Source organism: Coregonus clupeaformis, chromosome 40 (genome assembly GCF_020615455.1).
Source record: "Coregonus clupeaformis isolate EN_2021a chromosome 40, ASM2061545v1, whole genome shotgun sequence".
Lineage (NCBI taxonomy): Eukaryota > Metazoa > Chordata > Actinopteri > Salmoniformes > Salmonidae > Coregonus > Coregonus clupeaformis.
Window position 1 is genome coordinate 35,929,862 of NC_059231.1, and position 24,051 is coordinate 35,953,912.

The following is a 24,051-nucleotide window of genomic DNA, read 5'->3' on the forward strand; positions in this document are numbered from 1 at the left end:
TTTCTGTTTGTCTGTGGAACTTGTTCAGTTTATGTCTCAGTTGTTGAATCTTGTTATGTTCATACAAATATTTACACATGTTAAGTTTGCTGAAAATAAACGCAGTTGACAGTGAGAGGACATTTCTTTTTTTGCTGAGTTTACATATGAGATGAGTAAAGCAGTATGTAAACATTATTAAAGTGACTAGTGTTACATTATTAAAGTGGTCAGTGATTTCATGGCTATGTATATAGGGCAGCAGCCTCTAAGGTGCAGGGTTGAATAGCCGGGTGGTATCCGGCTAGTGATGGCTATTTAACAGTCTGATGGCCTTGAGATAGAAGCTGTTTTTCAGTCTCTCAGTCCCAGCTTTGATGCACCTGTACTGACCTCGCCTTCTGGAGGATTTTATTTTATTTGACCTTTATTTAACTAGGCAAGTCAGTTAAGAACAAATTCTTATTTACAATGACGGCCTACACCGGCCAAACCCGGACGACGCTTGGCCAATTGTGCGCCACCCTATGGGACTCCCAATCACAGCCGGTTGTGATACAGCCTGGAATCGAACCAGGGGGTCTGTAGTGACGCCTCAAGCACTGAGATGCAGTGCCTTAGACCACTGCGCCACCCGGGAGGCTAGTTAAGGACCCTTCAATTTGCTTACGACCCCAATAGATCCACAGACGATACAATCGCCATCGCACAGCGGGGTGAACAGGCCGTGGCTCGGGTGTTTGATGTCCTTGAAGATCTTTTTGGCCTTCCTGTGACATCGGGTTCTGTAGGTGTCCTGGAGGGCAGGCAGTGTGCCTCCGGTGATGCGTTGGGCAGACCGTACCACCCTCTGGAGAGCCCTGTGGTTGCGGGCGGTGGTGTTGCCGTACCAGGCGGTGATACAGTCCGACAGGATGCTCTCAATTGTGCATCTGTAAAAGTTGCTGAGGGCCTTAGGGGCCAAGACAAATTTCTTCAGCCTCCTGAGGTTGAAAAGGCGCTGTTGAGCCTTCTTCACCACACTGTCTGTGTGGGTGTACCATTTCAGATCATCAGTGATGTGTACGCAGAGAAACTTAAATCTATCCACCTTCTCTACTGCGGTCCCATTGATGTGGATAGGGGCGTGCTCCCTCTGCTGTTTCCTGAAGTCCACAATCAGCTCCTTCGTGTTGTTGACGTTGAGGGAGAGTTTTTTTTTTTTTTTTAGAAGTCATTTAGCAGACGCTCTTATCCAGAGCGACTTACATGAGCAATTAGGGTTAAGTGCCTTGCTCATGGGCACATCGACAGATTTTTCACCTAGTTGGCTCGGGGATTAGAACCAGTGACCTTTCGGTTACTGGCACAACGCTCTAAACCACTAAGCTACCTGCCGCACCACTCCGCCAGGGCCCTCCCCTCCTCCCTGTAGGCTGTCTCGTCATTGTTGGTAATCAGGCCTACTACTGTTGTGTCGTCTGCAAACTTGAAGATTGAGTTGGAGGTGTGGGTGTGGGTGGCCACCTTCACCACCTGGGGGCGGCCCATCAGGAAGTCCAGGACCCAGTTGCACAGGACGGGATTCAGACCCAGGGCCCCGAGCTTAATGATGAGCTTGGAGGGTACTATGGTGTTGAAAGCTGAGCTATAGTCAATGAACAGCATTCTGACATAGGTAGTCCTCTTGTCCAGATAGGATAGGGCACTGTGCTGTGTGATGGCGATTGCATCGTCTGTGGATCTATTGTGGCGGTAAGCAAATTGAAGTGGGTCTAGGGTGTCATTAGGTGGAGGTGATATGATCCTTAACTAGCCTCTCAAAGCACTTCATGATGACAGAAGTGAGTACTTTGGGCAGATAGTCATTTAGTTCAGTTACCTTTGCTTTCTTGGGTACAGGAACAATGGTGGACATCTTGAAGAAAGTGGGGACAGCAGACTGGGATAGGGAGAGATTGAATATGTCCGTAAACACTCCAGCCAGCTGGTCTGTACATGCTCTGAAGACGCTGCTAGGGATGTCGTCTGGGCTGGCAGCCTTGCGAGGGTTAGTACGCTTAAACATCTTACTCACGTCGGCCACGGAGAACGAGAGCTCACAGTCCTTGGGAGCGGGCCGCGTCGGTGGCACTGTGTTATCCTCAAAACTGGCAAAGAAGATGTTTAGCTTGTCTGGGAGCAAGACGTTGTTGTCCGCGACGTGGCTGCTTTTCCCTTTGTAATCCGTGATTGTCTGTAGACCCTGTCACATACATCTTCTGTCTGTGCCGTTTAATTGCGACTCCACTTTGTCTCTGTACTGACGTTTTGCCTGTTTGATTGCCTTATGGAGGGTATAACTACACTGTTTATATTCAACCATATTCCCAGTAACCTTGCCATGGTTAAATGCGGTGGTTCGCACATTCACTTTTGCGCGAATGCTGCCATCTATCCACGGTTTCTGGTTTGGGTAGGTTTTAATATACACCGTGGGAACAACATCCCCTATACACTTCCTGATGAACTCAGTCACCATGTCCGTGTAAACGTCAATTTTATTCTCTGAGGCTATCCGGAACATATCCCAGTCCGTGTGATCAAAACAATCTTGATGCATGGATTCCGATTGGTCAGACCAGCGTTGAATAGACCTTAGCACAGGTACTTCCTGTTTGAGTAAGGGAGGAACAAAATGGAGTCATGATCCGATTTGCCGAAGGAAGGGCGGGGGAGGGCCTTGTTGGCTTCTCGAAAAGGCAAGAGGCATTGATCTAATGTTTTTCCTATTTTTACCATTACGCACACTCTCACTGTGTAGCCTACTCCAAGTAGGCCAGAGTAGACTGATAAGACTGCTTTGATTCGATGGACTGATATAGGGTACATACCATTTTAAGATTATAATATAATTAGAATGGATCAATACAATAGAATGGCCTGCCCTGTTCTTCATTAACAATTGGTGATTACATAATTAGGCATCATTCGCTTCCCCTCGCTCATCAAATCACCGTTTTCCCCATCATACTTTACTTAATTAATTTAATCTGTTGTTATATGTGTGAAATTAGTTTCGGTATAGTTTAGGTTCAGTTTTGAGGCAAAACACATTCAAAAAATGACACACACTCCTAAAACGTGTTATAAATCCAGTTCTGTTTGTGATATTAAGCTTCTAACACTGACAGTGTGTTATATAGACTTATTTAGGAAAGGTCAAGGACGGAGGGGGGCATTACTTTAAAAAATGGCAGTGAAAATGACTGCTTTTGCGGTTGAAGTGTTAAAGCTGACAGGTATAATGGTTTCATTACTTGCTATGAGCCTTTAAAATGTCTTATTATAAGCCTTATAATATGTTATGTCTCTCTATGTAGCAAAATCCATGGCATCAACTTGGGTTCTTGTGTGTGTGTGTGTATGTGTGTGTGTTCGATCATGCTTCTGTACCTGCCCGCGTATTTGTGTGCGTTTGTGCACGTGCATCTTTGTAACCCTACCAGAGAGCCTACCAGAGATGGGGAAGATCTCACAGATGTAGACGCGGAGCAGGCGCAGGCAGCAGGTCCCTACAAACCGCAGGCGCTCCAGGTCCAGCAGGGTGGCCGTGTACTGGAAGCCTTTCAGGCCCCTCAGTTCCTCCACCCCCAGCACCAGGGTGGTCCAGCTCCAGTGGAGGATCCTCAGCAGGGACTCGAAACACTCCTAAAGGGAGAGGAGGGGTTGACAACGTTGCTGCATGTTTATTACATGTTTACAAAAGCTTTACAACCTATTCATTAAATCTTTACTAGCTACATCCTAACAACTACTGTATTACACTCCAGGGTGATGTTCATTAGGGAATGCAATGGAAAATGTTTTAAAACATTTTGCAACTGAAAACTAAAATGAGTGTTTCTTATTGGTCCTCTGTAGCTCAGCTGGTAGAGCACAGCGCTTGTAACGCCAAGGTAGTGGGTTCAATCCCCGGGACCACCCATACACAAAAAAATAAAATAATGTATGCACGCATGACTGTAAGTCGCTTTGGATAAAAGCGTCTGCTAAATGGCATATTATTATTATATTATAAGTCCAGGTAGTCCCTCCCTGTTTAAGTACATTTTATTATGTTTGGTGTCTGATGAACACAATCCAGCAGTTAAATTGGTTTCAATAGCTAACTCCTAAATCAGACAGGCCTGTGTGTTGATTCTGGGGTCTCTGCGGCCTGCCTGGGAACAAGTCTAGCTAGGGGAAACGCAGGCGTACGGTATGTACCACTGAGACAGTCCGGGCGAAGGAGCGTTTGAGGATGTGAACCGGCTCACTGGTCTGCTGTTTCCCTTTGGCTGCTTTGCCATCGTTCGACGGAAGCCTGGAGTAGTAAAACAACCACATTACAATCCCATTACAAAGCTGGTTACTTGAAGTTCATCAATATACATTTCACGGGTCACTATTCAGACAACATGAGGAAAATGATGGTGCCAACAGATAGTGTCGCTCTGCTTCTAACGCCTAAGCAACTTTGCTGTATTCACAAGCATTTTGCTACACCCGCAATAACATCTGCTAAATATGTGTATGTGACCAATACAATTTTATTTTATTTGAGTGTAGGAAAATGACTTGCCTGTACAAGAGCTGAGGTATTTGACCTGCGTTCACGTCGGTACCGTTGTTTGACTTCTTGGAGCTCTTGAACTGAAAGACCACACTGCAAAAGGGTGTAGGTCAACATTATTCACAATGACAATGAGGATATATTTTGAAGTAATTATATTTCTACAGGCTACAATAGTTACCTGTCATCTGTGGTGATGGTGGCCTGTCCGTGGGAGCCACAGTCTGAGCTGGGTCCAGACACCCGGGCCCAGGCCACATACCACCAGCCTAGCTGCAGCAGCACCGGTTCGTCAAACATCATGGCGTACTTCTCCCTGGCAGCGCAGCCATAGGCCAGGACGTCAGTCTCAGCCAGGAGGTCCCCATCCGTCTCATGGTCTCCACCATCAGGCCCCAGCTCAAACAACTGCACAGTAACAACACAGTCAGCAACGACACACAACAGTCAACCTTACCAGCAGAACTTGATTAGACTTCTATTCGGACTGTGGCATGATTTAACCTATTGGCTAATTTGCTCAATATCACAGAACCTAGCACTAAAGGTTAAATTAATACATTGATTAATAAATAAATAAATAAACAGTTGATGCTAGTATACCTCCTAACCTTGATATTTGAAGTGTACTCAAACAACTGAGATTACATAGGTAACATAATAGCCTAACATAGGTTAAATATACAGGTACTGTAACTACCCAAATAAAGGAAACACTTTTGTCAGGGTTCGTACGGACAGTGGCAAGTCAAATTCAAGGACTTTCAAGTACTTTTTCAAGCACTAATACATATTTTCAAGGACCATCAATTTGTAATAGTTCATATTATGCAATTGTTTTGAGTCGCCACCAGATGGCAGTATATCGCCACAACCTCATGAGAAAAAAAATATAAAAAACAAAGTATTTATCACTACCTTACAAGTTCTACTCCATAATACGTTGTTTCACTACTAATTTATACATACATGAGTGGTAAGTCAGTACTGATCATTTTGTAATTTGAGTATTGATGAGCAGATTTTGAGACGTGCCTACTGGTGAACACACATTTCCTATTTGCATTACAACACAATTCCAGCTAAATTACTGTTTTTATTGGGCATTTGGGAAATTTCTACTTAATAGCTATGAAAAAGCTTCTTGCTTCTGACTGGCAGCTTTAGTGTTGGTGGTCGTGAGAAGGGCGGATGGGCTGTGTGAGGAAAATGGGCACCAAAACGGCAGGAGCACGGCTGACCCTTGATAAAGCGGAATATCGCGGGCGCCCGTGAATGAGGCGATTGGCAAAAAAGCTCTAGAGGTTGTTGCAGAGAAAAAGGCACATAATGTAGAACTGGTGCCAGCGCAAGATGCAGCGTTGTGTCTTTCCTACTTCATGGCCGATTCACCCATGCTCGCAATGTCAGTCTGACAAATGTTTTGCTCCTTACACCTTGTGTGTTGGTTCGGTCCAATGATGTAGTGGTAAAACAAGTGGGTAAACTATGCTGAACAAAAATGTAAAACTCAACATGTAAAGTGGTTGGGCTCCCGAGTGGTGCAGCGGTCTAAGGCACTGCATCTCAGTGCTAGAGGCGTCATTACAGACCCTGGTTTGATTCAAGGCTGTATCACAATCCGGCCGTGATTGGGAGTCCCATATGGCGGCGCACAATTGGCCCAGCGTAGTCCGAATTTGGCTGGGGTAGGCCGTCATTGTAAATACATTTTTGTTAACTGACTTGCCTAGTTAAATAAAGGTTAAATAAAAAATACAAATGAGCTGAAATAGAAGATCAACAAAATGTTCCATACAAACTTTTATATAATATTTGTCATAAACATATTTTATCATTTTCTGTTCTCCTCATTTTAATTCAAGTACTTCAGAAAAAGTCTTATTTTCAAGGTATTCCAGTACTTGAATTTCAGAGTGCCAAATTCAAGTACTTTAAACACCTTGTATTTGTATTTATTAGGGATACCATTAGCTGCTGCCAAGGCAGCAACTACTTTTAATGGGGAACAAACACATTAAAGGCACTTACATTACACATAAAACAAAACATAAAACAGTATTCTTATATACAGTGAGGGAAAAAAGTATTTGATACCCTGCTGATTGTGTACGTTTGCCCACTGACAGAGAAATGATCAGTCTATAATTTGAATGGTAGGTTTATTTGAACAGTGAGAGACAGAATAACAACAAATAAATCCAGAAAAACGCATGTCAAAAATGTTATAAATTGATTTGCATTTTAATGAGGGAAATAAGTATTTGACCCCCTCTCAATCAGAAAGATTTCTGGCTCCCAGGTGTCTTTTATACAGGTAATGGTCTGAGATTAGGAGTACACTCTTAAAGGGAGTGCTCCTAATCTCAGCTTGTTACCTGTATAAAAGACACCTGTCCACAGAAGCAATCAATCAATCAGATTCCAAACTCTCCACCATGGCCAAGACCAAAGAGCTCTCCAAGGATATCAGGGACAAGATTGTAGACCTACACAAGGCTGGAATGGGCTACAAGACCATCGCCAAGCAGCTTGGTGAGAAGGTGACAACAGTTGGTGCGATTATTCGCAAATGGAAGAAACACAAAATAACTGTCAATCTCCCTCGGCCTGGGGCTCCATGCAAGATCTCACCTCGTGGAGTTGCAATGATCATGAGAACGGTGAGGAATCAGCCCAGAACTACACGGGAGGATCTTGTCAATGATCTCAAGGCAGCTGGGACCATAGTGACCAAGAAAACAATTGGTAACACACTACGCCGTGAAGGACTGAAATCTTGCAGTGCCCGCAAGGTCCCCCTGCTCAAGAAAGAACATATACAGGTCCGTCTGAAGTTTGTCAATGAACATCTGAAAGATTCAGAGGAGAACTGGGTGAAAGTGTTGTGGTCAGATGAGACCAAAATTGAGCTCTTTGGCATCAACTCAACTCGCTGTGTTTGGAGGAGGAGGAATGCTGCCTATGACCCCAAGAACACCCTCCCCACCGTCAAACATGGAGGTGGAAACATTATGCTTTGGGGGTGTTTTTCTGCTAAGGGAATAGGACAACTTCACCGCATCAAAAGGACGATGGACGGCGCCATGTACCGTCAAATCTCCCAAGCCAGTCTCCAGACCTTAATCCCATAGAAAATGTGTGGAGGGAGCTGAAGGTTCGAGTTGCCAAACGTCAGCCTCGAAACCTTAATGACTTGGTCCTCTGTAGCTCAGCTGGTAGAGCACGGCGCTTGTAACGCCAAGGTAGTGGGACAATATTATATATTTATATTATTATATTGGAGAAGATCTGCAAAGAGGAGTGGGACAAAATCCCTCCTGAGATGTGTGCAAACCTGGTGGCCAACTACAAGAAATGTCTGACCTCTTTGATTGCCAACAAGGGTTTTGCCACCAAGTACTAAGTAATGTTTTGCAGAGGGGTCAAATACTTATTTCTCTCATTAAAATGCAAATAAATGTGTAACATTTTTGACATGTGTTTTTCTGGATTTGTTGTTATTCTGTCTCTCACTGTTCAAATAAACCTACCATTAAAATTATAGACTGATCATGTCTTTGTCAGTGGGCAAACGTACAAAATCAGCAGGGGATCAAATACTTTTTTCCCTTACTGTAGTAGAATCAGATTTTAAAAAAATACACCTTATGGAGCAGCAGGGCCTGTGAAGAGACACACTTATGCACAGACACACATAAGAAGACACGCACTCTATACACACGTACACATGGATGTGATAGTGGAGTAGTGGCCTGAGGGAACACACTAAATGTATTGGGTAAAGTGTAATGAAATGTAATGTCATGGAATATTTTAAATTGTATATAGCTGCCTTAATGTTGCTGGACCCTAGGAAGAGTAGCTTCTGCCTTGGCATCAGCTAATGGGGATCTTTAATAACTACAAATAATTATGGGAGATTCTGGAGCACCGCCTGAGAGAGCGTTTTCCACCACCATTAACAAAACACCAAATTATGGAATTTCTCTTGGAAGAATGGTGTCACATCCCTCCAATAGAGCTCCAGACACTTGTAGAATCTATGCCAAAGCACATTGAAGCTGTTCTGGCAACTCTGCCGGCTCGTGGTGGCCCAACGCCCTATTAAGACACTTTACGTTGGTGTTTCCTTTATTTTGGCAGTTACCTGTAGATTGGTGATCGATTTTGCATGTAATTACTGTGTGGCAGCCGTCAGTGCTGTGGGTACTACACATTTGTGGTAAATGGGATAAATTACCGTCCTACAATGTCAAACATGTATAGACCTAGCAAAAAGAGCTAGAGGAAATGCAGTCCATTTGCTAGTGTCCCTGCCACTGACCTTGATCTTAGCGGTGTACTCCCCACGGCCCCCGAACAGGCCCAGTCCCCCCAGCAGGATGTCAGAGTCAGCACAGAAGCGGATGGCCTCCACCGAGTGGGCCGAGTAACCCCAGCCACCCCCGTGACCTATGACATTACACATGAAGTTGCGATGACTCAGGCTCTGCAGCATCATCATCTGTGCTCATAACAATACAATGAGGTTAGCTTTACTAGAAGTGCCCAGTCACTGCAATATGATATAGTGGAACACAAGGTACTCTGCTGTTGAAATACTTTTGAATGCATACTTGAATTATAATATGGGTAATACTTTTTGGTAGTAATCCTTAAATTAAATAAGAGCCTGAATTGGCACTTTTTTTTAATGAATCACTGGTGATAAAGTATATATATATAAAGTATATATATAATGTTGTCTCTGGCTGGAATATCATGTCATAAATCAATCAAACCAAAATCAGGAAAAAGGGATATGAGAAATAGCTGTGAGTGTGACAAATACTCTAAACAGGGACCATCAACTAGACTCAGCAGAGTGTCGATTTTCTGTTGAGCGGATGGTCGGGGGGCCGGAATTGGTGATGGCTGATTTCCTGGTGTTTATAGAGTATTTTATGTCCAACAATTAAATTGTTTAAAAATACAAGTTTACAAAGTGTTAATTTTTTTTTGGGGGGGGGGGGTTCCAAAAATGTTGGGGGCCAAATGAAACCACCCGCGGGCCAAATTCAACCCACAGGCCACCAGTTAGGGAACCCTGCTGTAGAAGATGTGAACTGAAAACCAGGATTTCCTGTTGGTCATTGGAAAAAATCCCATGAGGAACTGAGTGTGTGGACTCACTCTCGAAGCGGTTGACCACACTGTACTCCTCCTTGGAGTACACCTTCATAACGGCCTGAGTCTCCTCCTCTGTGCTGGCCACGCACATCTTCAGCTCTTGCATGGCCGCCAGCGTATCCAGGCAACCTGCTCACAACACACACACAGGGCACTTCTTGTTAGCGCTTAACATGGTCTGTTTTTACTGTGCTTGGCAGTACTGCTGTAAAAGCACTGTGCTAAAATGGTACAATGTGCTAAAGTAGTACAGAATGATAAATGTTTTCTTATAGCTAGGCCTTTCTGCAAGTACAGAGATGTATAATCTCCTCATACCCTGAGATTAAAGAACTAAGATTTAACACTAACATTAATTAAATATGCTTTTAGTAGCTGTCAAAAGAAAATGCTTTCAAAAGAAAGTGCTTCAGCGTAAAGAGGAGAGAGGGAGAGAGAGAGAGCGAGAGAGGAAGTGAGAGAGACAATGACAGCAGAGTGACAAGTCAGGCACTACTGGTATCAAGCAATAGTGGCATTGATTAGGGATGGGCACGATTATCTGAATATTCGAATATCCGAACAGATGTTAGTATTTGAATAATTGCGAGAGTATTCATTTTTGAAGGGGAAATATCTTATGTTTCACCGAGTCGTGGCTGAACGACGACACGGATAATATAGAGCTGGCTGGGCATCGGCAGGACAGAAAAGTTACGTCTGGTAAGACGAGGGGTGGGGGTGTGTGTCTTTTTGTCAATAACAGCTTGTACGCAATGTCAAATATTAAATAAGTCTCGAGGTATTGCTCGCTTGAGGTAGAGTACTTCATGATAAGCTGTAGACCACACTATCTACCAAGAGAGTTTTCATCTATATTATTCGTAGCCGTTTCTTTACTACCACAAACCAATGCTGGCACTAAGACAGCACACAACGAGCTGTATAAGGCCATAAGAAAATGCTCATCCAGAAGCTGCGCTCCTAGTGGACGGGGACTTTAATGCAAGCAAACTTAAATCCGTTTTACCTCATTTCTACCAGCATGTCACGTGTGCAACCAGAGGGAAAAAACAACAACTCTAGACCACCTTTACTACACACACAGAGACATATACAAAGCTCTGCCTCGCCCTACATTTGGCAAATCTGACCATAATTCTATCCTCCTGATTCCTGCTTACAAGCAAAAACTAAAGCAGGAAGTACCAGTGACTCGCTCAATACGGAAGTGGTGAGATGACGCGGATGCTACGCTACAGGACTGTTCCGCTAGCACAGACTGGAATATGTTCCGGGATTCATCCAATGGCATTGAGCAGTATACCACCTCAGTCACCGGCATCATCAATAAGTGCATCGACGACGTCGTCCCCAAAGTGACCGTGCGTACATATCTCAACTAGGGCTGTTGCGGTGACCATATTACCGCCACACCGGCAGTCACGAGTCATGAAGACAGTCAAATTCCACGTGACCGTTTAGTCACGGTAATTAGACATCTCCAAGCTCTGATGCTGCTGATGGTCATTAGTAGCCTACAAAACTTGCTAACTGCCTGGTACACAGCACTCTATTGTCCCTCTAATCACTCTGACATCAATGCAAATGTATTCGAAAATATAGTCAAACACTTAATGAGAGCCCATGAGCTCATGTTGCGCAACATTTCAATAGGCTATGCTGTTGCACGAGAAAACAGAGTGATGGCCTCTACTGAAAAGAGGAAGATCAGCTTCCCATAGGCTAGGCCTACTATATTTATTTTTCAACTTTCCTAATATTAAGCACATTGCTTATATTTACAACAGGAGTATAGCCTACCTGGCTGGCATGAAAATAAACCAAGGAGAAAAGTGTCCTCCATTCGCTATTTAAGTGCATAGATTACATGTATTTCGATACAGGTGCATGACAATGATACATTCTAAATCAAAACAAATTTCACATACAGTACCAGTCAAAAGTTTGGACACACGTACTCATTCAAGGTTTTTTTCTTTATTTTTACTATTTTCTACATTGTAGAATAATAGTGAAGACATCAAATCTATGAAATAACACATATGGAATCATGTAGTAAACAAAACAGTGTTAAACAAATCAAAACATATTTTAGATTTTAGATTCTTCGAAGTAGCCACCCTTTGCCTTGATGATAGCTTTGTACACATTTGGCATTCTCTCAATCAGCTTCACCCGGAATGCTTTTCCAACAGTCTTGAAGGAGTTCCCACATATGCTAAGCACTTGTTGGCTGCTTTTCCTTCACTCTGCGGTCCAACTCATCCCAAAACATCTCAATTGGGTTGAGGTCGGGTGATTGTGGAGGCTAGGTCATCTGATGCAACACTCCATCACTCTCCTTCTTGGTCAAATAGCCCTTACACTGCCTGGAGGTGTGTTGGGTCATTGTCCTGTTGAAAAACAAATGATAGTCCCACTAATCGCAAATCAGATGGGATGGCGTATCTCTGCAGAATGCTGTGGTAGCCAGGCTGGTTAAGTGTGCTTTGAATTCTAAATAAATCACTGACACCAGCAAATCACCCCCACACCTCCATGTTTCACGGTGGGAACCACACTTGCAGAGATAATCCGTTCACCCACTCTGTGTCTCACAAAGACACGGCGGTTGGAACCAAAACTCTCAAATTTGGACTCATCAGACCAAAGGACACATTTCCACAGGTCTAATGTCCATTGCTCGTGTTTCTTGGCCCAAGCAAGTCTCTTCTTCTTTTCTTACTGGTGTCCTTTAGTAGTGGTTTCTTTGCATCAAATCGACCATGAAGGCCGATTTACGCAGTCTCCTCTGAACAGTTGATGTTGAGATGTGTCTGTTACATGAACTCTGTGAAGCATTTATTTGGTCTGCAATCTGCAGTTAACTCTAATGAACTTATCCTCTGCAGCAGAGGTAACTCTGGGTCTTCCTTTCCTGTGGCGGTCCTCATGAAAGCCAGTTTCATCATAGCGCTTGATGGTTTTTGCGACTGCACTTGAAGAAACTTTCAAAGGTCTTGAAATGTTCCGTATTGACTGACATTCATGTCTTAAAGTAATGATGGACTGTCGTTTATCTTTGCTTATTTGAGCTGTTCCACAAATTAACTTTTAACAAGGCACACCTATTAATTGAAATGCATTCCAGGTGACTACCAAATGAAGCTGGTTAAGAGAATGCCAAGAGTGTGCAAAGCTGTCATCAAGGCAAAGGGTGGATACTTTGAAGAATCTCACATTTCAAATATATGTATATTTGTTTAACACTTTTTTGGTTACTACATGATTCCATATGTGTTAATTCATAGTTTTGATGTCTTCACTATTATTCTACAATGTAGAAAATATAAAAAATAAAGAAAAACCCTTGAATGAGTAAGTGTGTCGAAACTTTTGACTGGTACCCCTATATTATTTAGTATATGTAAAGACAAGATTAAATCAAGAATAGTCTGATGGGTGACAATATTAGCGTATCACTTGTGAATTATATATTATCACTTGTGAATGATGCCCAGCATAAGAAACCATGCCTTTCTTTTGGCTACTTTTTTTAATCATAGTCGCACACCTCATGTAGCCTAGCCCATAGGCCTATATGTTTTAATAAGATTTGTATCACAATTAAAGTGGCCAAATAACTTATTAAAAGTAAGCACTTAATCCACTTTACAAGGGGTGCAGAGCCTAACTTGCATACATAAGCAGCGCGTGAGTTTCAAGTTTGGGGAAGAGATTTTTCACCATAAAAATGCACCTTTATAATAAAAGCATTACATGCATAATAGCATTTGCGGTCACTTTTGATAATGGTGTTTCCGCTAATGGAACATTTGCGCTTATAGCCTACTACCATGTGTGCATTGCTGCGCTTATAATGTGAAGAAATAGCCGAATAGTTTGTCAACATTTTAAGCTAAACGTTCTGATCTGTTGCGTCAGCCACATTCCGTAAAAAAGGTTTTTTGATGCTAGTGGTTGTATTAATTTGGGATCTATCGCATCCCACAACTGTCCCAGACTATGGAATTTGAATATTTATTTCTCGCACAGAATAGGTCGACCTTTGTACTATGAGGGATAGTAGATTGACATAGGCTAGTGCTTTTGCTGTTCGTTAGGCCTACTCATCTTGTTGGCTGACGAAAAGTAAAAATGGACAATTTTCTTCAATATGCACCAATATGCACCTCAGAATTGGATAAGGTAGTTTGTCCCCGTGTCTGTCTTCACTTGTAGCCTGTGAGAAAGAACAGATCACGTGATGGAGCGCGCAGCACTCAGCGAGAAGGGCACAATGGCCACTGGCCGCAAAAGGCACAGATTTCTTTAGGGTGCATTACGGCCACACAAAGGGGATGCCGTCGTGAAATTCTAGGCATTATCCAGTGACTGATGAAGTGTACAGCCTGCGCAAAAAAACTAAGCAGAGCTCATGCCTTTCAAGCAACTATTTTCAAATCATCATTAGAGTCGCATCATGCAGCCTTACAATGTATTAAAAATGTAAACATATAGCCCAACGTTTGTAGAACAACTAAAGTTACATTAATAACTCTAAATTAAGCATATAGGAATACCTATTTCTTTGTTAACCACTCAACACAGAATAGCCGCATGTGCACACTCCCTCAAATTGTTTGGAGAAAATATCATTTCTATTTTATTCTGCTTTGTTCAATTGTATTCTTTATACTATAAAATAGTGCCATGGAATTATCAGCACCTAACATAAGGACAACTCAGAGCATCCCATTCTGTTCTGAAACATTTTCTTCATATCATGCTTCTATAGAGATGTCTAAAATAAATAATGGATTTATTTTGAAGTTGTAGGTTATATTAAATGGATTTATTATACTTTTTTAAATGTAGATGTTCCAAAGGTCAGCATCAGTGGCTTGTAGGCTACGTGTGGAAGCCAGGAGATGCTAAATGCGTTTATGTTAATTAACGTTAAATTACCGTGAGACCGACAGTTATTTGCTTGACAATCACTGACTGACAACATTTTGTGACTGCCACAGCCCTAATCCCAATCAGAAGCCATGCATTACAGGCAACATCCGCACCGAGCTAAAGGCTAGAGCTGCCGCTTTCAAGGAGTGGGACACTAATCCGGACGCTTATAAGAAATCCCACTAAGCCCTCAGACGAACCATCAAACAGGCAAAGCGTCAATACTGGACTAAGATTGAATCCTACTACACCGGCTCTGACACGCGTCGGATGTGGCAGGGCTTGCAAAATATTATGGACTACAAAGGGAAACCCAGCCACGAGCTGCCCAGTGACACAAGCCTACTAGACGAGCTAAATGTATTTTATGCTCGCTTCGAAGGATGCATGAGAGCACCAGCTGTTCCGGACGACTGTGTGATCACGCTCTCAACACCATAGTGCCCACAAAGCTCATCACTAAGCTAAGGACCCTGGGACTAAACACCTCCCTCTGCAACTGGATCCTGGACTTCCTGACGGGCCGCCCACAGGTGGTAAGGGTAGGCAACAACGCATCTGCCGCGCTGATCCTCAACACTGAGGACCCTCAGCGGTGCATGCTTAGTCCCCTCCTGTACTCCCTGTTCACCCACGACTGTGTGGCCAAGCACGACTCCAACACCATCATCAAGTTTGCTGACGACACAACAGTGTTAGGCCTGATCAGAGACAACGATGAGACAGCCTATAGGGAGGAGGTCAGAGACCTGGCAGTGTGGTGCCAGGACAACAACCTCTCCCTCAATGTGAGCAAGACAAAGGAGATGATCGCGGACTACAGGAAAAGGACAGCCGAACAGAGCCCCATTAACATCAACAGGGATGTAGTGGAGAGGGTAGTTCCTTGGTGTCCACATACCAACAAACTATCATGGTCCAAACACACCAAGATAGTTGTGAAGTGGGCACGACAATACCTTTTCCCCCTCAGGAGACTGAAAAGATTTGGGTCACGAGATCCTCAAAAAGTTCTACAGCTGCACCATCAAGAGCATCCTGACCGGTTGCATCACCGCCTGTTATGGCAACTGCTCGGCATCCGACCGTAAGGCGCTAAAGAGGGTATTGCTTACGGCCCAGTACATCAATGGGGCCAAGCTTTCTGCCATCCAGGATCTATATACTAGGCGGTGTCATAGGAAGGCCCCAAAAATAGTCAAAGACTCCAGTCACCCAAGTCATAGACTGTTCTCTCTGCTACCGCAAAGCAAGAGGTACCGGAGCGCCAAGTCTAGTTCCAAAAGGCTCCTTAACAGCTTCTATTCCCAAGCCATAATATTGCTGAACAATTAATCAAATGGCCACTCAGACTATTTATATTGGACAAGTTCAGGTCGTGCCTCCCCGTTTCAGCCTGCTTGCTTCCGTTTCATTCCTAGTGAACATGACCCCGTACTTGCTACCATATGATTTCTCAGTAAATAACACCAATTACAACAGGTCTGTAATTTAATATCATCATTCTGATTATACCTAGTATGTGCAGGGCTCCGTGGGAGCGGGTGGTTGTGGCGTGGGCGCCGGCGGGCAGTGCCAGCTCTGGGCTGAGGATGCTGCAGCGGGCCTGGAGGTCCGTGGCCGAGGGCACACGGCCGTCGGCTATCACGGCGTTGTAGCACCACATCTCCCTTGACGCCGGCAGAAACCTACAGGTGAGAGGACAGGGATGAGTTGAAAGGTCAAATAGAGGGTATTAAAGGGTGTGTGTGTGTGTGTAAGGTAAAAAAAGTTAGAGCATTCAGATATACAGCGCATTCGGAAAGTATTCAGACCCCTTCCTTTTTTTCACATTTTGTTGCGTTACAGCCTTATTCTAAAATTGATTAAATACAACATTTTCCTCATCAATCTACACAAAATTCCCCATAATGACAAAGCGAAAACCATTTTTTTTTGTGTGTGTGTGTGCAAATAACATAAATATCTTATTTACATAAGTATTCAGAGCCTTTGCTATGAGACTCGAAATTGAGCTCAGGTTCATCCTGTTTCGATTGATCATTTTACATTTACATTTTAGTCATTTAGCAGACACTCTTATCCAGAGCGACTTACAGTTAGTGAGTGCATACATTTTCATCCTTGAGATGTTTCTACAACTTGAATGGAGACCACCTGTGGTAAATTCAATTGATTGGACATGATTTGGAAAGGCACACACCTGTCTATATAAGGTCCCACAGTTGACAGTGCATGTCAGAGCAAAAACCAAGCCATGAGGTCGAAGGAATTGTCCGTAGAGCTCTGAGACAGGATTGTGTCGAGGCACAGGTCTGGGGAAGAATACCAAAATATTTCTGCAGCATTGAAGGTCCCCAAGGACACAGTGGCCTCCATCATTCTTAAATGGAAGAAGTTTGGAACCACCAACTCTTCCTAGAGCTGGCCGCCCGGCCAAACTGAGCCATCGGGGGAGAAGGGCCTTGGTCAGAGAGGTGACCAAGAACCCGCTGGTCACTCTGACAGAGCTCCAGAGTTCCTCTGTGGAGATGGAAGAACATTCTAGAAGGACAACCATCGATGCAGCACTCCACCAATCAGGCCTTTATGGTAGAGTGGCCAGACGGAACCACTCCTCAGTAAAACACAAACGACAGCCTGCTTGGAGTTTGCCAAAAGGCACTTAAAGGACTCGGACCATGAGAAACAAGATTCTCTGGTCGGATTAAGCCAAAATTGAAATATTTGGTCTGAATGCCAAGAGTCACGTCTGGAGGAAACCTGGCACCATCCCTACGGTGAAGCATGGTGGTGGCAGCATCATCCTGTGGGGATGTTTGTCAGCGGAAGGGACTGGGAGACTAGTCAGGATCGAGGGAAAGATGAACGGAGCAAAGTACAGAGAGATCCTAGATGAAAACTTGCTCCAGAACGGTCAGGACCTCAGACTGGGGCAAAGGTTCACCTTCCAACAGGACAACGACCCTAAACACACAGCTAAGATAACGCAGGAGTGGCTTCGGTACAATTCTCTGAATGTCCTTGAGTGGCCCAGCCAGAGCCCGGACTTGAACCCGATCGAACATCTCTGGAGAGACCTGAAAATAGCTGTGCAGTGACACACCCCTTCCAACCTGACAGAGCTTGAGAGGATCTGCAGAGAAGAATGGGAGAAGCTCCATAAATACAGGTGTACCAAGCTTGTGGCGTCATACCCAAGAAGACTCGAGGCTGTAATCGCTGGCCAAGGTGATTCAACAAAGTGCTGAATAAAGGGTCTGAATACTTATGTAAATGTCATATTTCAGATTTTAATTACTTAAAAATCATACAATGTGATTTTCTGGATTTTTGTTTTAGATTCTGTCTCTCACAGTTGAAGTGTACCTATGATAAAAGTTACAGACCTCTACATGCTTTGTAAGTAGGAAAACCTGCAAAATCGGCAGTGTATCAAATACTTGTTCTCCCCACTGTGTGTGTGTGTGTGTGTGTGTGTGTGTGTGTGTGTGTGTGTGTGTGTGTGTGTGTGTGTGTGTGTGTGTGTGTGTGTGTGTGTGTGTGTGTGTGTATATATATATATATATATATATATATATATATATATATATAATAATAATATGCCATTTAGCAGACGCTTTTATCCAAAGCGACTTACAGTCATGCGTGCATACATTATTTTTTTTGTGTATGGGTGGTCCCGGGGATCGAACCCACTACCTTGGCGTTACAAGCGCCGTGCTCTACCAGCTGAGCTACAGACACACATATCCTTTAAAAATATATATATTTCCCTTTATTACTTTCCAACCCCACCACCCCTTCCCTAATTGGAGTAAACTAGCCAACAACAACACTTAGGCCTCTACTTCCAGCTTATACATACTATATACATTTCATGGACACAGTCAATTTTATTCCTGAACTTGTTTTTACTCCTCAACCTCTCCGATCATTTTCATGATGTTCATCCGGTTTGCTTCTACATGCCATATCTTTCTAACTGTGCTCTTTCACAAAAGCTCTCAATCTATAACCTATATACTTATTATGGACACAGTATGCTTTACATTAGTCATCTTGTTGTTATTAGTTGTAGTTAGTTGTTATTAGTCCCATCCTTCAGCTCCATTCAACAACTCCCATCTATCTCCAGTGTTTACCCTGTATGCATTTAGCAGCGGCGGAAATCATTGCGACCACTCCAAAAAATATTATTTAAGAAAATGTAATACAAATTAGAAAATAATTTTCGAGATGGTAAAACGTTTTCAGAGTAAAATTAAACAATGAAAACCAGATAAAGTATGTAGAAAAGATAATGGAGCTATATATATATATTTTTTTTAATAAGAACTAACAATCACCAAAATAAAAACTGGACAGTCAGGGAGAATCTAAAATAACAAATATACACAATAGTAAGTGTACACCCCTTCAAATTACTGGATTTGGCTTTTTCAGCCACACCCATTGCTGGCAGGTGTATAAAATCGAGCTCACAACCATGCAATCTCCATAGACAAACATTGGCAGTAGAATGGCCCGTACTGAAGAGCTCAGTGACTTTCAACGTGGCACCGTCATAGGATGTCACCTTTCCAACAACATCTAGGAGCAACATCGGCTCAGCCGCGAAATGGTAGGCCACACAAGCTCACAGAACGGCACCACCGAGAGCTGAAGCGTGCAGCGTGTAAAAACATTGTCTGTCCTCGGTTGCAACACTCAGTACCGAGTTCAAAACTGTCTCTGGAAGTAACTTCAGCACAATAACTGTTAGTCGGGAGCTTCATGATATGGGTTTCCACGGACGAGCAGCCACACACAAGCCTAAGATCACCATGCACAATGCCGAGCATTGGCTGTAGTGGTGTAAAGCTCGCCGCCATTGGACTCTGGAGAAGTGGAAATGCGTTCTCTGGAGTGATGAATCGCGCTTCACCATCTGGCAGGCCGACGTACAAATCTGGGTTTGGCGGATGCCGGGAGAACGCTATCTGCCCAAATGTATAGTGCCAACTGTAAAGTTTGGTGGAGGAGGAATAATGGTCTGGGGCTGTTTTTCATGGTTCGGGCTAGGACCCTTAGTTCCAGTGAAGGGAAATCTCAATGCTACAGCATACAATGACATTCTAGACGATTCTGTGCTTCCAACTACCAACTTTCCAAAACAGTTTGGGGAAGGCCCTTTCCTGTTTCAGCACAAGCGAGGTCCATACCGAAATGGTTTGTCGAGATCGGTGTGGAAGAACTTGACTGGCCTGCACAGAGCCCTGACCTCAACCACATCGAACACCTTTGAGATTAATTAGAACACCGACTGCGAGCCAGGCCACATCGCCCAACATAAGTGCCCGACCTCACTAATGCTCTTGTGGCTGAATGGAAGCAAGTCCCTGCAGCAATGTTCTAACATCTAGTTAAAAGTCTTACCAGAAGAGCGGAGGCTGTTATAGCAGCAAAAAGGTGACCAACTCCATATTAATGCCCATGATTTTGGAATGAGATGTTTGACGAGTGAGGGAAAAAAGTATTTGATCCCCTGCTGATTTTGTACGTTTGCCCACTGACAAAGAAATTATCAGTCTATAATTTTAATGGTAGGTTTATTTGAACAGTGAGAGACAGAATAACAACAAAAAATACAGAAAAACGCATGTCAAAAATGTTATAAATTGATTTGCATTTTAATGAGGGAAATAAATATTTGACCCCTCTGCAAAACATGACTTAGTACTTGGTGGCAAAACCCTTGTTGGCAATCACAGAGATCAGACATTTCTTGTAGATGGCCACCAGGTTTACACACATCTCAGGAGGGATTTTGTCCCACTCCTCTTTGCAGATCTTCTCCAAGTCATTAAGGTTTCGAGTTTGACGTTTGGCAACTCGAACCTTCAGCTCCCTCCAAAGCTTTAATATGGGATTAAGGACTGGAGACTGGCTAGGCCACTCCAGGACCTTAATGTGCTTCTTCTTGAGCCACTCCTTTGTTGCTTTGGCCGTGTGTTTTGGGTCATTGTACAATTACATTTATATTTTAGTCATTTAGCAGACGCTCTTATCCAGAGCGACTTACAGTTAGTGAATACATTTTTTTTTTTTTATACTGGCCCCCCGTGGGAATCGAACCCACAACCCTGGCGTTGCAAACGCCATGCTCTATCAACTGAGCTACATCCCTACCGGCCATTCCCTCCCCTACCCTGGACGACGCTGGGCCAATTGTGCGCCGCCCATGAGTCTCCCGGTCGCGGCCGGCTGCGACAGAGCCTGGATTCGAACCAGGATCTCTAGTGGCACAGTTAGCACTGCGATGCAGTGCCTTAGACCACTGCGCCACTCAGGAGTTGTCATGCTGGAATACCCATCCACGACCCATTTTCAATGCCCTGGCTGAGGGAAGGAGGTTCTCACCCAAGATTTGACGGTACATGGCCCCGTCCATTGTCCCTTTGAAGCAGTGAAGTTGTCCTGTCCCCTTAGCAGAAAAACACCCCCAAATCATAATGTTTCCACCTCCATGTTTGACGGTGGGGATGGTGTTCTTGGGGTCATAGGCAGCGTTCCTCCTCCTCCAAACACGGCGAGTTGAGTTGATGCCAAAGAGCTCAATTTTGGTCTCATCTGACCACAACACTTTCACCCAGTTCTCCTCTGAATCATTCAGATGTTCATTGGCAAACTTCAGACGGGCATGTATATGTGCTTTCTTGAGCAGGGATACCTTGCAGGCGCTGCAGGATTTCAGTCCTTCACGGCATAGTGTGTTACCAATTGTTTTCTTGGTGACTATGGTCCCAGCTGCCTTGAAATCATTGACAAGATCCTCCCGTGTAGTTCTGGGCTGATTCCTCACCGTTCTCATGATCATTGCAACTCCACGAGGTGAGAACTTGCATGGAGCCCCAGGCCGAGGGAGATTGACAGTTCTTTTGTGTTTCTTCCATTTGCGAATAATCACACCAACTGTTGTCACCTTCTCACCAAGCTGCTTGGCGATGGTCTTGTAGCCCATTCCAGCCTTGTGTAGGTCTACAATCTTGTCCCTGACATCCTTGGAGAGCTCTTTGGTCTTGGCCATGGTGGAGAGTTTGGAATCTGATTGATTGATTGCTTCTGTGGACAGGGGTATTTTATACAGGTAACAAACTGAGATTAGGAGCACTCCCTTCAAGAGTGTGCTCCTAATCTCAGCTCGTTACCTGTATAAAAGACACCTGGGAGCCAGAAATATTTCTGATTGAGAGGGGGTGAAATACTTATTTCCCTCATTAAAATGCAAATCAATTTATAACATTTTTGACATGCGTTAATTTTTTGTTGTTATTCTGTCTCTCACTGTTCAAATAAACCTACTATTAAAATTATAGACTGATCATTTCTTTGTCAGTGGGCAAACTTACAAAATCAGCAGGGGATCAAAAACTTTTTTCCCTCACTGTATGTGTATATATATATATATATTATAGTACAAGTCAAAAGTTTGGACACACCTACTCATTCAAGGTTTTTTCTTTATTTTTACTATTTTCTACATTGTAGAATAATAGTGAAGACATCAAAACTATGAAATAACACATATGGAATCATGTAATAACCAAACAATTGTTAAACAAATCAAAATATATTTTAGGTTTTAGATTCTTCAAAAAGCCACCCTTTGCCTTGATGACAGCTTTGCACACTCTTGGCATTCTCTCTGACAGCTGATGAAACTGTGGGTTTGCACAACTGAAGAAGTTCTGGACAAACTGTTAGAAAGCGTCTCAGGGAAGCTCATCTGCGTGCTTGCCGTCCTCACCAGGGTCTTGACCTGACTGCAGTTCGGCGTCGTAACTGACTTCAGTGGACAAATGCTCACCTTTGATGGCCACTGGCACACTGGAGTGTGCTCTTCACGGATGAATCCTGGGCAGATGGCGTTCTGTGGGCGAGCGGTTTGCTGATGTCAATGTTGTGAACAGAGTGTACCATTGTGGCTGTGTGGTTATGGTATGGGTAGAAAATAGTAAAAATAAAGCATAAGCAAACAGGAAAACGCTCATCAAGAGAAGGCACTCCTAGTTGCCAGGGTCGTTAATGCAGGGTAACTTAATTCCATTTTACCTAATTTCTACCAGCATGTTAAATGTGCAACCAGAGGAAAAATAACTCTAGACCACATTTACTCCACACACAGAGATGTGTACAAAGCTCTCCCACACCCTCCATTTTGCAAATCTGACCATAATTATATCCTCCTGATTACTGCATACAACCAAAAAGTAAAGCAGGAAGCACCAGTGACTCAGTCAATAAAGAAGTGGTCAGATGACGCAGATGCTAAGCAACAGGGTTGTTTTGCTAGCACACACTGGACTATGTTCCGGAATTCTTCCGATGGCATTGAGGAGTAAACCACATCAGTCACTGGCTTCATCAATAAGTGCATTGATGACGTCATCCCCACAGTGACCGTATGTACATACTCCAACCAGAAGCCATGGATTATAGGCAACATCCGCACTGAGCTAAAGGGTAGAGCTGCCGCTTTCAAGGAGCGGGACTAACCCGGACGCTTATAAGAAATCCCGCTATGCCCTCCGACGAACCATCAAACAGGCAAAGTGTCAATACAGGACTAAGATTGAATCGTACTACACCAGCTCAGACACTCGTCGCATGTGGCAGGGCTTGCAAACTATTACAGACTACAAAGGGAAGCACAGCCGCGAGCTTCCCAGTGACACGAGTCTACCAGATGAGCTAAATTACTTCTATGCTTGCTCCGAGGCAAGTAACACTGAAACATGCATGAGAGCATCAGCTGTTCTGGACCACTGTGTGATCACACTCTCCGTAGCCGATGTGAGTAAGACCTTTAAACAGGTCAACATTCACAAGGCCGCAGGGCCAGACGGATTACCAGGACATATACTTAGAGCATGCGATGACCAACTGGCAAGTGTCTTCACTGACATTTTCAACCTGTCCCTGACTGAGTCTATAATACCAACATGTTTCAAGCAGACCACCATAGTCCCTGTGCCCAAGAACACTAAGGTAACCTGCCTAAATGACTACAGACCAGTAGCACTCACGTCTGTAGCAATGAAGTGCTTTGAAAGGCTGGTCATGGCTCACATCAACACCATTATCCCAGAAACCCTAGACCCACTCCAATTTGCATACCGCCTCAACAGATCCACAGATGATGCAATCTCTATGGCACTCCACACAGCCCTTTCCCACCTGGACAAAAGGAACACCTACGTGAGAATGCTATTAATTGACTACAGCTCAGTGTGCAACACCATAGTGCCCTCAAAGCTCATCACTAAGCTAAGGACCCTGGGACTAAACACCTCCCTCTGCAACTGGATCCTGGACTTCCTGACAGGCCGCCCCCAGGTGGT

At 43.8% G+C, this 24,051-nt stretch overlaps 1 protein-coding gene across 2 annotated transcripts in view; it reads right to left on the bottom strand.

Annotated features, from left to right (window-relative positions):
* Positions 1-24,051, bottom strand: part of LOC121554853 (E3 ubiquitin-protein ligase MYCBP2-like) — a 323,061-nt gene that overhangs the window by 143,181 nt on the left and 155,829 nt on the right. For both annotated transcript variants that reach the window (XM_045212139.1, XM_045212140.1), the window contains exons 23-29: positions 16,184-16,356; positions 9,728-9,853; positions 8,880-9,007; positions 4,734-4,960; positions 4,562-4,645; positions 4,207-4,303; positions 3,456-3,648 (exon numbers count right to left, since the gene is read on the bottom strand). In XM_045212139.1, the coding sequence (XP_045068074.1) occupies positions 3,456-3,648; positions 4,207-4,303; positions 4,562-4,645; positions 4,734-4,960; positions 8,880-9,007; positions 9,728-9,853; positions 16,184-16,356 (1,028 nt within the window). The remainder of the gene's footprint in view (positions 1-3,455; positions 3,649-4,206; positions 4,304-4,561; positions 4,646-4,733; positions 4,961-8,879; positions 9,008-9,727; positions 9,854-16,183; positions 16,357-24,051) is intronic.